Consider the following 13,639-nt stretch of genomic DNA (forward strand, 5'->3'; position numbering starts at 1 on the left):
TATTGACACTCATTGTTTTTGCTGTTCCTCGCAGACATTATTTAAAATGGTCCGGCTGTAGAGGCCTAACACTCTGTCTTGTTTGTGTTTCTCTATAGAACAAGGTCTGGATGAGATGAAGAAACTGTTGCTGCTGCTGCTAGGCTGTGCTGTCCAGGTAAGTTTACAACAACACCGTTTACACACACTTCACTTGATATGTAGTTAATCTTTGGAGGAGCGTTGAAGGGGAACTGAAGGGGTTCATGGCAGAATGCAGTTAAACTTCTTTGAGAGCTGTTTTCTACCTGCTATCCATGACTCAAAATTTCAATACTACAGATGATCCCACACTCATAATATTTAGTATTTGGTAGGCAAAGGAGCTACAAAACTAAAGTGAAGCTAATTAACTCTATCATACTGCTAAAGCTGTGTGATGAATGGTGTAGCAGAGCTTTCCTGTCTAGTGACAAATCTCCCATTCAGCCCTTGCTCACTCCAGTTCAAACAACGGCATTGACCTTTCACCAGCTCCATTGTTTTAGCATAAAGAGACCGTAGTCACATCCATATGAGTAACTCTGACATTGTCTAACATAATCTCACTGTTAAGGAGGAATAGTCTCCCCCCTTTCAACACACTCACACACATGCACACACTCAAACATGTATTTTGACCTGCGGGTTGGTTCTTGTTTGACTTCAGGCTTTGCTTGTCCCATACCGCTATTGTGGAAATTAATCTTTTTAGGTGGGATCCTGAAACTTTTTTTGCAGAGCCGGGCTGTCTCTGTCTATTTGGCAGAACTACTCATATCAGGAGTAACAGATCTTTTGTAGTTCAATTAGGAGTAGACCACTGTCCTTCTCATAACAGCCTATCGTCTTCACATGTAGACAACCTTATCTTCTCATCTCTCTTGGCCTACTCTCACATTCAGCCAGCAACAGAGGGAAAAAAAAAACATTCCTCTTAGAGCCGGCTGTGTCTTATCCAGAAGATAGACTTACAGCAGATGAATAGACGACAACTGCTGCTTCCTGAAAACCTGCATATCAGACTAGCTTCATGTCGTGTGTCTGCAGTGCTGGTCTACTGACCTCCAGATGACTCCAACCCCCCAAAATGACTGTAGATCATCCCAAAACACTCTGGATCTCTTCTCTTCTCTTCTCTTCTCTTCTCTTCTCTTCTCTTCTCTTCTCTTCTCTTCTCTTCTCTTCTCTTCTCTTCTCTTCTCTTCTCTTCTCTTTTCTCTTCTCTCTCTTCTCTTCTCTTCTCTTCAATAAAAATACAAGATTCTTCACAGATGTAACAAAGTAACCTCAATCCCCTTCGCTTCATCTTTGTCTGCTCCTCCACTCCCCTCCCCCTAACTTTCTCTCTTTCTGTTTACAGTGTGAGAAGAAGGAAGAGTACATTGAGCGTATCCAGACTCTGGACTTTGACACCAAAGCCGCCATTGCATCCCACATCCAAGAGGTATTTTTCGACCATAGATAATAGCAGTCAAACACAAACCCATCCAAGAACTGGAGGGAAGATATTTAAATTCTTGGCTGGGCCTTTTCTGGCTCTGTTAACAATCATCTGATTTTTAAGTGCTGGGCTGGTGAAGGACATTTTAGACAAATACCATTTGTCAAAGTTCCATATGCCAGTGAAAGTATTGGAAGTGAAAGTATTTGTAAAATGTACAAGCCTAACAAGTTCTGATGAATGCAAAATGTGCAAATGTGCCTAATGTTGCTCCTTTTTGATTTTATACATTTTTTGACTATAAATTCACAAATATACTACATTTCAAGTGCTCTAGTCATGAAAACTTCACACATGAACTTACTACCACGAGTAAAATAAAATAGGCTATCATTGATGTTGTAATGGTGTTGATTGCAGGTGACTCATAACCAGGAGAACGTAGTGGACCTGCAGTGGTTGGAAAGTGGGGAAATGCCTCCTGAAGACCTGGACAACCTCTCCAGGAACCTGGCCTTCCACCTCAAACGCCTGGTGGATGAGAGGGACACACAGCTAGAGGTAATGTGTGTGTGTGTGTGTGTGTGTGGTAAAGTTGGTTTATTGACTCCAATGAGAAATTTCTTTATCATTGAAACAACATAACACAAGACAACAAAGCACGATAAGCAAGACAGAACACAGCACGACCAGGACAATGTGGTAAATATGGTTGTGTGTGTGTATGTGTGCATTTGTGTATGTGTCTGTCACAATTCTAAAAAAAGCACTTTGCTAATGAAATTGATGGGTTCTGTAAATGTGGAAACTTTTCCCTTTTGCTGTTACCACAAGAGAGCTGCCTCAGGAAGGAAGGGTTGAAACTGTTAACTGTCTCATGGACGAAGTGTGTGTATGTGTGTGTGTGTGTGTGTGTGTGTATGTGTGTGTATGTATTTTTGCCAAGATTGAGTATATGCGTCATTAGGTTGGTTTCCAACCCATAGGGTGCAGATGCCCTGGACTGATATAGCTGCTCTTTGTGTGTGTGTGTGTGCGTGTGCGCGTGTGTGTGTTTGTGTCAGGGGTTCTAATAGCCTCCAGATTAACTTGGAGTAGTCCAGCCGCTCTCAATTAAAATCCCATTTCCCCACATGGGGACTAGATGAGAATGGGCTGTTTGTCGGAGTGGGTGTGCTTTTTTTTGTGCTAATGCATGTGTCTCTGTTTGGAAGGGGGGGGGGGGGTCCCTTAGGGTGAATCTATGGATGCTGTCTCATCTTGCAATTTAAATCATTTCTAGTCACATTATCAAATCCTAGCCCAGTCCTAGACCAAGTATCCCACTTCTAACTCTTGCCTGAGAAAGTATCAATGTATCCTACAATCAGCACTGGTTACAGTTCTGCAGGGAACATGCTCAATGTAGATTCAAACTTTTCTTGCTGGTTAAACTTTTTTTTACAAAATGTGTTTTTTTTTTCTAGATCTGGCTTTGAGAAGACCTCTAGCCTGTATCTGTTTTCTTTTGGGACTCTCAAAGCCTGGAATAGATTTCTATAACAGGGCCCTTGCAGTAATACCCTGCATTTAGAGTTATTGGGGTTTTCCTAGGGTTGTTCCTTCTCACACCCATAACCATTGTAACTCTATCCTGCTCTTTGATCCATTTCTTTCTTTCTCTCTCTGCCCTCTTTCTGTATATCTCCTCTGTGTTTCCTTTCCTCTTTCTCTCTCTGGCTACCTTCCCTCTCTTTCTCCTTCTCTTCATCTCTACCCTCTCTTTCTCCCTCTCTTCATCCAGACTATATTTAAGCCCAGTGACTCTAACTAACCCTGACCTCACCCCTCTGTCTCTTCCCTCTCTCCATCCAGACCATAGTGGAGCTAACCCAGGAGAGGGACTGTGTTCAGCTGTCTCCCCTCGCTCCCTGTCCTGTCCAGTCTCCCAATGACTCCCCCAGCATGAGGAGGACCGAAAGCCGACAGCACCTCTCTGTGGAGCTGGCCGACGCCAAGGCCAAGATCAGACGCCTGCGACAGGAACTGTAAGTAACGCAACCTTATCAGTTAGACGATAAGTATGCATTGAAGGGGACAGAATCAGAGAGAAACAGGAAATGTAAGTAGGCCGACTTCAATCTCATTGGTTAGAATCAGGCAAAGAAAAAGGAACTGTAAGTACCAAAACCTAATTGGCTGGAATCAGAGAGTAACTGTAAACACTAATCTCATTTGCTAGTTCCCTTTTTCCCCATTACCACTTCTCTCACTGTCATATGTTTTATTTGCAATTCTTAGTGAGGGGACTGTAAATACCGGATCCTCATTGGCTAGTTCTCTGAAGTTAAGATGATGTCATTGGTCCTCATGGTCATGGACTTGCACTTTGCACGTGCACATTGGCTCCGTTGAAAGATCAGACATCTGTTTGTGTGATGGTTGATTTGCTGCGTAGCCCTATAATGGGTGTCTGTCATTAGTGTTGTGGAAATACAGTGTTTGTGCTCTTGGAAGTGAAATAGTTCTCAACAAAAATCTCCAAACTTTTGTTTAGATCCATGACAAAGTCTATTTATTTTTTCCACTTTCTGAACATTAACTGGTACAAAGGCTGGCTGTGGAATTTCTGGAATATCATGCAATTTTTGAGAGGTGTATTCCAGACAGGGAAAGTCAAGGAAATTGTATATTTTTTCTGTGGAAGTCATGGAATATCAAACACGCCCAACTGAGGTGGCCCTGGTTACCCTTTAGAAAAACAACATTAACAAACCAGGAAGCAATCAAACTTTTAGGTAATGGAAGCGCTCTGACTTTTGTTATGGAAAGTCGTGGAAAAGCCATGGAATTTGACACCCGGTGGGAACGCACTATGAGCACAGCGATCTGGAGTTTTGAGAACAGTGAGTACAGGACTGGAACAGGATGCTGGAGGAACAACAGTGACGGGGCAGAGAGGAAGACTAATGGAGAACAACAATCCATTTCCTCCCCTACATCTCTATTACTCACATGAGACCGGGCTGCTGTGATGCCACACACACACCCCTGCACAAACACAAAGACACACAAATAAACGCACACACACACACACACACACACACACACACTCACTCATAAACAGTGGAAAAGCCTTTTAAATTGTACCCATGAATAATACAAGTTCCTCTTTAAAGTGCTATAACCCACTGCCAGACAAAGGCCTAATGGTCAGTGCTGGTCAGTATTAGAAGAAAACGAGGAGCCTCTACCAGATGCACCTCAGTTTCGGGGGGGGGGGGGGGGATTTCACTGTTGCACAAACATAATATCTAACTTAATAGATGGTCTGGCGTCCTGAGGTCGGTGGTGATATTGAAGTGAGACTTTTAAGTGCTTCGATTGGGTCTCTTGATGTATTCTTGCCATTAGAAGAAGCTTAATACAGATGAAGTGTTGTAAGTGCGTAATGCCCATCGAGGCACAAAGACAAGTCTGCTGCCTATCTATCCTCCTGCTCCAAAACATTTTCGGGATTCAGTCTCACCTGAAACTGATTCTGTGTCAGATTTCAATGATGCTCTAGTCTCCAGTTTCTCCTGACTCAGATGTCTCTGTTTGACCTGGCCTCATCTGTGAGGTCAGGTAAGATGTGATAATTCTAAATTTAAGGGGCAAAATTGTTGCACATCAGTGGATCTGACTTTGAGAAGTCCATCCATCAGCTTGGCAGCCTAAAAATGAACACAACCTCTAGGTGTTTTGCAAATAGAAAGTGAGGTTTTTTGAAAGTGCTTTGAATTGTCAGAAAATCCATTCAACTTGCTGCAAAAGCTGTCAGTGTAACCCTAGCGAATTGCTTTTTTCAGTGTGTTCCTATGATGGTCTTCCCTGGAAATGGGAACTGTTTTTTGAAGGTTGACCTGACAGATATTGCAGGCTAGTCCTGTTGCAGTTTGCAGTGCTTGCTACTGTCGTTCATGGTGTATTTCAGTGCAGGAACATTATGAGAATGGTCCGGTGACCCAATTGTAGTCTGAAATTTATTCAAATAAGTGGATCATCTTTATGCTGAATTTACCAGCGAGGTATGTACATTTTACAAAAAGCAGGGCATTATTTAGCTGCCAGATTTTGCAGTGGAGTTTAGTGGGAAGTTGTGTCCTTTAACAGATCGAGAACTGTGAGGGCAAATTGCAGGCCAGCATTTCTTAAACAATAGGTCGCGTCTCAAAGTGGACTGCAGGCCAAACTCTGCTTGGTCTTCACATGACAACAGTATAAGCATGCCTTCATGAGCTTTTTGTCTCGAGATGAGCCTAAAGTCACTTTGTCTGGTTCTTGTGCTGAAAAGGTCTGACATCCATTGCTGTAGGCCTCTCCTTTATACTTCCTTGACCTACTTTTTGATGCTTTCTTCACTAGACCCACACAGGGTTTCAAAACGGCAGTGATCAACAAGCTAAGGAGTTTATTTTGATTGTTTGTTGGTTGCTATGGCATTGTTTACTTGTTGCTACAGTGTGCGGTCTGCGGGACACAGTGGTATCGTCATGTGATGGGGCCGAAAACGGGTTTTAATTCCATGCATTTTTCTAACCTTCATAAAAGACATGCTGGTGTGCTTTAGTCACATGATGGCAGTTTCTGCTCTTGGGGCAAAAGAAGCCGAGTGTGTTTGCTGTCTGTTTCTGCTTTGTTTGCTTGTGTGCGGGTGTTTGTGTCTGTGTGTGTGTGTGTGTGTGTATGACAGACCAGGTTAAGTCAGAGCCTGGGGGTTCTGCTCTCTTATCCTCCTTGTTGGTTAATGCTCCTGTTAAAGCTACTGTGGCTTGGCAGCTTCACCTCCTGTCTGTTCAAACTCAACCACACACAGCGTTTCTCCCTACGAAACGCTGGTGGAGCGAAGAATTGTTACATTTCTAGAACCAGACGATCTTCCAAAATGTGAATTAAATGCTTAGAGAACTGGCCCATTTAGCCCCATTGGCCTTGGTCTTAGTTGTATTTATATATTATATGTCAATAAGATTGGATGTTTGCATTTCGTTGTCATCACGCCTTTTGTAATGTTCAGCATTGAAACTGGGTGTGTGTGTGTGTGTGTGTGGTGTACTGTGTAGGCCAGGCTGAGCCAGCTCCAGGTGGTACTAAAGTGTTTCCTGTTGAGGTGAGGCTGAATGGCTGATGACAGAATCTGTTATTGTAGCTGTATATCTGGATGCTGCACATACCATAGAGGTGTGTGTGTTGAGTTCAGTTCAGGTTCAACAACTATCATTTTATATTTTGAAATGGCTGAATTGGAATGGAGCCTAAACTGTGGTCTTATATGTTTTTTCTATGTGAACCAAATGGAAACATGAGATACATCCTTCAAAGTGAAGACTTGTAGTTGGTTCTCAGTTTGACGAGGGTCTATTTTGGGGTTAGGGGCTTAGATTTGGGGTTAGGGATAGAATTTAAGATTAGAGTAAGGGTAAAGGTTGGGCATTTTAAGGCAAGGATTAAGTTTAAGGAATGAAAGTTCTCAGTGGAGGTTTCACCAATATAGCAATGCATACAAGTGTGTGTGTGTTTGTGTGTGCATAGATGCACGTGTGTTAAACCATTATCATAAGCAGTTGCAGTAGAGCCAGCTGCATCCATAATGTGAGCCCCAAGCTAATCTGCCATGCTGGAGTTGACAGGTGTTTGTGATTTGGGGAAGGGGGATGGGTGTGTATGTGTGTGTGTGTGTGTGTGTGTGTGTATCTGATGAGACCAAAACAGACGGGGCTGAAGCAACATTCCTGCCTGCATATCAACTCCCATCTCCCGAATTCTCAGCCATTGGAATGGGAAGCAGAGAGCAAGAAACGAAGGACGTCCTTTCTTTATTGAGATGCACCCGAGACACCAGGGAGCTGTAATCAAATAGGCCATCAGATGTTCAGTGGAGCAAACAGTTTGTCAGACACACAAGAGAGTACACACACGCACACACACACACACACACACACACACACAGAAGAGCATCTCAGGAATGCAAAGTCCTTTCTCTTCAAAGCGGTGACACATTCTCCCTCTATAGTAGGAGCCTGCAGAATCTCTCTCTCTCTCTCTCTCTCTCTCTCTCTCTCTCTCTCTCTCTCTCTCTCTCTCTCTCTCTCTCTCTCTCTCTCTCTCTCTCTCTCTCTCTCTCTCTCTCGAGCATCAGGCTGCTCCATCTCTCTGCTTCTGTATTTAAACAAATGATAGAGGAGAGCGTTCGGTAGCATGACACACTACTATTAGTAAGGGAACAGAACTGTGTGGGTGAGGGTGAGAGGGGGTGCGATTTTTAAGGCTGATTTGCTGCTGGTTGTGTGTTTGTACAAGTCATGCAACCGGATGTTATCTAGATAAACTCTATCTCTATCTCTCTCTTTCTCTCTGTTATTTGGTCTTATTGTCGTTCTACCAGTATAGAGGAGGAGTTGGGGCCCTTGAGGCAAGCAGTTTGCAGATTTGCATACTTTTACCTCTGAACTGGTCACAAGGTTAGAATAGAACACAATGCAGTTGTTCCTGACCGCTTTCCTTTTCTTTTTCTTTCCATTTGTCACTGTGTATTATGCTGAGTGTGATGTCCAGCAATAGGATGTTGTTTATTGGTAGGCGAGCTGAGGGCACGACACAGGAAAGACACTGTGTTGTGTCTACACACCCAGAAACTGACTAAACAGACTAGACACAATAGGCTATTTTAAGTAACGAAAGTGGGTTAGTGGGTTGATTGATGCGTGTCAGAATAAACATTTGGGTTACTGACTTTTCTCTCCAACAAAGGCCCAGTGTGCTTGATGGGATGCTGCCTATTCCATGTATTGCTGTTAAACTAAACTTAACTAAAAGGGTTCAATACCAAAATCTATCAACTTTGGAACACAAATAGTACCTGAAATTGATTAATTGTTTAAGAGAGATGACCTCTTTCATGCCCAAATGTTGACTAATATGAAAGAAAAGTAGGATAGCTAACAGGTTAAAGATTGGTAATAATATAACTAATTTTCCAAAACATAGTAGATAGATATTTTTATTTGTGTAGCACCAACACTGGTAGGGTTAGCGGTTCTACTCTCTGTGCACTAACTGTGCCACTGCTCTCCTCCCATTTTAGAAAACCCATCTTAGAAATGTACACACTCAAGCTACTGAAAGCAACAATTAAGGAAAATGCTATCAAATGCCGTACTTTGCAACTATGTCAATTGGTTTTCCCCACTGAATGAGTTAGCTGTACACTTTGAAAGGGAAACAGCCCTAGAGGAATGTCCCCTATTACTACACTGAATTGATGGAATTACGTTAATTAATTGAACCCACTAGCATGTGTACGCACACACACGCACACACACACACACACACACACACACACACACACACACACACACACACACACAAAATGGCTTGTATTAAGGCTCATGATTGTATGTGTACGGCTTCTTGTTAATCAAGCAGACAGAGACACAAAAATCAGATTTTTTTTACGTTGGCTGTGGGGAAACCAATTTCTCTATTCTGGTGTACGGAGCGTTTTCCAAACAAGGCTCCATGAAAAGTCTGTTTTCACTTGTGTCTTTATCTTCCTCCCTGTATTCTCTCTGTCCTTCCTCTCCATCTCGGCCACTTTCTCTGACCTTTTGTGCTTTTTCCCTGTTCCTCCCCTCTCTCTCCCCCTCTTTCAGAGAGGAGAAGAGTGAGCAGCTTTTGGACACCAGACAGGAGCTTGAGAACATGGAGGTGGAGCTCAAGAGGCTTCAGCAAGAGGTAACGCCATTAAAGAGTCATCCACACACCTACACACACACACACACACACACACACACACACACACACACACAACTTCAGTTCCCTCCACCTGCTCTTCCCTCCTCTTTCCAAGTGCACCCAGTGCTTTCTTTTTGCTATGCTGCCAGGCTGTAATCAGGCAGCTAAGGGCCTTAGCTCATTATGGGCTATTAGAGCTATCTTTAGTTTAGCAACAGCCTGACATGGCTTTTGATTTAGAGTGGGCGGCTGGCTGACTGGATGCAGTAAACAAGGTGGATGAGTTCAGGCTGGGGAGGAGTGTGTGTGTATGTGTGTGTGTGTGTGTGCGTGCAGTTGTGCACGTGAACGATTGAAAGAGTGTTTGTGTTTGCTCTTTTTCATCTGTTTATGTAACAGACAAGTCTCAGTGGCTCAGATATTAGTGGTTCATAGCTAATCTACTAACCATAGAAGATTACAGTCAGCGTTAATGAACCCACTGACTAATAAAGACGTTTGTGAGTGAGTGGGTGTGTGTACATCTGTGTGTACGTCTATGTCCCTTTGTTCCTGTGTGAGTCCTTTTCTGTGTGTATGCTTTTGTGTGAGTCTATAAATTTCGTGAGTTTGTGAGTGTGCCTTTTTATTTGAAAGAAGAGATGAGTTTTTTCTGTGCATGTATACACATATAGTAATGTATAGACACATAATGTGCATAATTTCCACATATCCATGCTGTGTGTGTGTGTGTGTGGTTCCTGCAGAGCTACCAGCTGCTGTCGGACGCGCGGTCGGCCCGGGCGTACCGCGACGAGCTGGACGCGCTCAGAGAGAAAGCCATCCGCGTGGACAAACTGGAGAGCGAGTTGAGCCGATACAAGGAGAGACTTCACGACATTGAGTTCTACAAGGCCAGAGTTGAGGTACACACACACACGCTTAAACACACACACAGAGCGTCAATTGATTTATGATTATGATTGCTTTCTGGCACTATCACACAAACCACTGGAGCAGTGTTTGTGAAAAGACAAGTGTAGAGTGGTTTGTTGTAGTGCAGCTGACAATAATGAAACAATCCATTCATCGAAATAGAAACAAGTCCTTAAACTAATCCTCAATCCAAATATAAACACATAGAGTCAGAGCACATAAAAGCTTTGTCAACCCAAGTACATTTACTAATTGTTCTGCAGTTATCACTACTGCTACTACTTTTGTTGCTGTAACTATGAGTTGCTGCCATTACTACCACTATTGATGGCCCCATCACTGTTAATTCTACTGTTATTGATAGTACTGATTGTATTGATTATCAAAACAATGACAATACTAATTTTCTCAAGAGGATCTATCCACAACAAAATTTTCATGATTTTACAATTTACAGAAGTTACGATGATTGTTGCGGTGTGGGTTTTCTTTAACCATTGCTGTGTGTTGATGTGGTGCTGGGGTGTGTAGGAGCTGAAGGAGGACAACCAGGTCCTGCTGGAGACCAAGACCATGCTGGAGGAGCAGCTGGATGGGAGCAGGTCCCGGTCTGACAAACTGCACCTCCTGGAGAAGGAGAGCCTGCAGCTCAAATCCAAGATGCATGACCTGGAGATGGTGAGCTGGATGGATGGATGGATCATTAAATGAAGTATGGCTAGATGAATCAATTGATGGAGGAAGAAGGGAGGAAGAGTGGAGTGTACAGAGAGAGTGATTAGAGCTAGAGATAGGGATCCTGCAGTTCAAGTCTCCATAGTTTTATATTATGTTCATTACCTTTATTTTTTATCTTATTACCTCTTCCCTTTATTATCTTCTGTACTTATTTGTCCCTGGTACTGTTCTGCTAGTTGCTGCTGTGGCACCCAAATTTCCCCACGGGGATTAATAAAGTGATATCTTATCTTATCTTATCTTAAGTCCAGGATCTGGAACATGGAGTTGGTAGTAGAGATAGAAAAATGAGATGATTAAAAATGAAATAAATGAAATGAAAGATCAAGGACATCTCAGCATTTGTGTACATCCAACATTTATTAATTTCAGTATTCACACATGTTATGACTATTTCCTGAGATGTTGGAAACACCTCCCATGTATCTGTCGTCTCCAGGAGCGGGACATGGACCGCAAGCGTATGGAGGAGCTGTTGGAGGAGAACCTGGTGCTGGAGATGGCCCAGAAACAGAGCATGGACGAGTCCCTGCACCTAGGCTGGGAGCTGGAACAACTGTCCAAGACACCCGAACTGACCGAGGGTAAGAAGGGTAAGGAGAGTGGAGGAGAGTAAGAGTATGACTGTATTGGCAAAAACCTGGGTTTGCAGTGTGGAATAGGGGAGGAATGGGGAGAGCATCAGGTGAAGGGGGATGGAAGGCAGGAGCCAAGGATCCAGGTTTCTGTGTGTAAATTGAGAGCATGAATGAGTAACAAAGTAGGGGATAAAGGAAAGGTTAAGGAGGTAGAGGATTGGAAAGTAGAAGAGGTTGGAGTAGGTTTGAAACATCACACTGCTGAAGTTTTAGCTGAGCTGAGCAGGTAGTGAAGAAAGGTAGGGGACTAGAGAGGTTGGGCCGGGCCTGGAGACTTCAGATGGCCAACAGACCAGACTCTGGTCTGTGGCTCTTGGCCCTGGCTTCCTCCCCGGCCCCAGACCCTGGTGCTTAGGCCTTTGCCAGCTTCCACTGGGTTTTCTCTCCACTCGGTTAAGTCCTGTAATTAATATTCAGTGGCTCCTGGAGGATAATCTGTGAGTTTGGATTATAAAGACTGCTAAGAGGGTTAACTAGCCAGGGATCTGGATAAAGACCCTGTTTGTTAAAATAGCAGTTAAAAGGTTTAAGGATGGCAGATGTAGTGTAGTGAGACTATAGTGTGTATAGTATAATTAGATCTTTTGATGGACTCGTCTTAATGGTATTGACTTGATAGTAATTGAACCTTTATGGTCTCTGTGGCTTTGACATGTGACATTACAGTTGTAATCAGACAATTAGGTGCTTTCTTTTTTGTTTATTGATGCGTTTTTGCCCAGATGTGTTTGTGTGAATTCTGTCTTAAAAACCGTGATATAAAATCCACTCAACCTTTTCCTGTCATCCCCCCAGCGCCCCAGAAGTCTCTGGGTGAGGAGGTGAATGAGCTGACGTCCAGCCGCCTGCTGAAGCTGGAGAAAGACAACCAGGCCCTGCTGAAGACGGTGGAGGAGCTCAAAGGAGCCGCCGGTCAGGACGCCTCGGGAAAACTGGCCAAAGCCAGCCATGAAAACCAGAGACTGACCAAGAAAGTAAGCAATGGAACTTGTACTACATACAGTATATTAAAAGGTTGGGTAAGAAGATTTTAACTGATTTCCCAATTTGTTTCTGCAGAAACGGTTAGGTAAGTTGAGGTAGGTTGAGTGAAATAGTCAGCCTCTAGGATAGTTTCCTCAAGAGAGGGACATTTTGTTTGGTAATTCTTCACAATAGCCTGTAAAATTAGATTTGCATCATGAGAAATATTACTATATAGTTTGCAAAGCTCTTAGATGGTATCGGGCACCGAGGCTGGATGGATGTGCTGGAAAGTCCAGCAAACATGGTCAAAACAAGTTAGGAGAATGAAATGCCTTGCCCGAGCTTTAGTACATAGTAAACAAAAAAAAAATATATATATTTTGACCTGAAAAAGAGAGAGAGAGATGCGTAGGTGTGTAGGTAAATGGATTAGTAGCGATAGAACAGTATCTGTCTTAAGACTTAAGGTTTAGAAACTGTGTCCTCCATTCTTTGTGTTTTATTGCAGCACTGTTTAACCTTGTTTGAAAGCTGTATAAGTTTCTATCCTTCATCAGATTTAGCACCAACCATTCACATTAGCATCTGGGACCAGCCCTCCTCTATAATATATCACTAAAACACTTGGCTTTCAGACATTTTCATTCAATGGCAGGGAGAAAGAAAAAGGCAAAAGAAAGAGAGGGGATAGAGAGAGATGGGTGGATTGGAGGATGAAAGCAAAGCTGTAAATCCAGGCAGCCCTGCATCGCTTTTTCTTTGCCAGTCTTTGACATTCGAACGCCCCTCGCTAAGAGAAGTCTCTCAGCTATTTTCAGAAACATAAGCCTCTCTCTGTGCCCTCTGAATAAAAAAGCATGGAAATGTGTTTTTCTCTCACAAAGGCAAGAGGAAAGCTAGAGTGAGAAATTTATTTCTGGGTGGCGCGGAGTCTAGAGCAAAACACATAAAGATGTGAATGCAGCTGGTAGACTTGAACAATAGAAACCGTCTTCTCTGTGTGTGTGTGTGTGTGCGTGTGTCCATGTGTGTTTGTCTATGTACGTGCGCACATGTGTGTTTCTGCATGTGTGCTGTATTCTAAGTAGCTACAGTATATCATGGGTTAATAATTTCACCGGCTTGTCTAGGGTTCACTCAGCGAGCATCTATGCAAAAAGTGCTT

At 43.1% G+C, this 13,639-nt stretch overlaps 1 protein-coding gene across 1 annotated transcript in view; it reads left to right on the forward strand.

Annotated features, from left to right (window-relative positions):
• Positions 1-13,639, forward strand: part of ccdc88ab (coiled-coil domain containing 88Ab) — an 81,038-nt gene that overhangs the window by 41,480 nt on the left and 25,919 nt on the right. Inside the window, exons 5-13 of the mRNA XM_071537304.1 lie at positions 99-157; positions 1,382-1,465; positions 1,883-2,023; positions 3,317-3,489; positions 9,136-9,217; positions 9,964-10,122; positions 10,664-10,810; positions 11,310-11,454; positions 12,304-12,482. Of these exons, the coding sequence (XP_071393405.1) occupies positions 99-157; positions 1,382-1,465; positions 1,883-2,023; positions 3,317-3,489; positions 9,136-9,217; positions 9,964-10,122; positions 10,664-10,810; positions 11,310-11,454; positions 12,304-12,482 (1,169 nt within the window). The remainder of the gene's footprint in view (positions 1-98; positions 158-1,381; positions 1,466-1,882; positions 2,024-3,316; positions 3,490-9,135; positions 9,218-9,963; positions 10,123-10,663; positions 10,811-11,309; positions 11,455-12,303; positions 12,483-13,639) is intronic.

The sequence above is a fragment of the Centroberyx affinis genome, unplaced genomic scaffold (genome assembly GCF_046629955.1).
Source record: "Centroberyx affinis isolate AG114_WGS23_722 - 3 ecotype Tasmania unplaced genomic scaffold, CSIRO-AGI_Caff_v1 ptg003015l_1, whole genome shotgun sequence".
NCBI classification, from domain to species: domain Eukaryota; kingdom Metazoa; phylum Chordata; class Actinopteri; order Beryciformes; family Berycidae; genus Centroberyx; species Centroberyx affinis.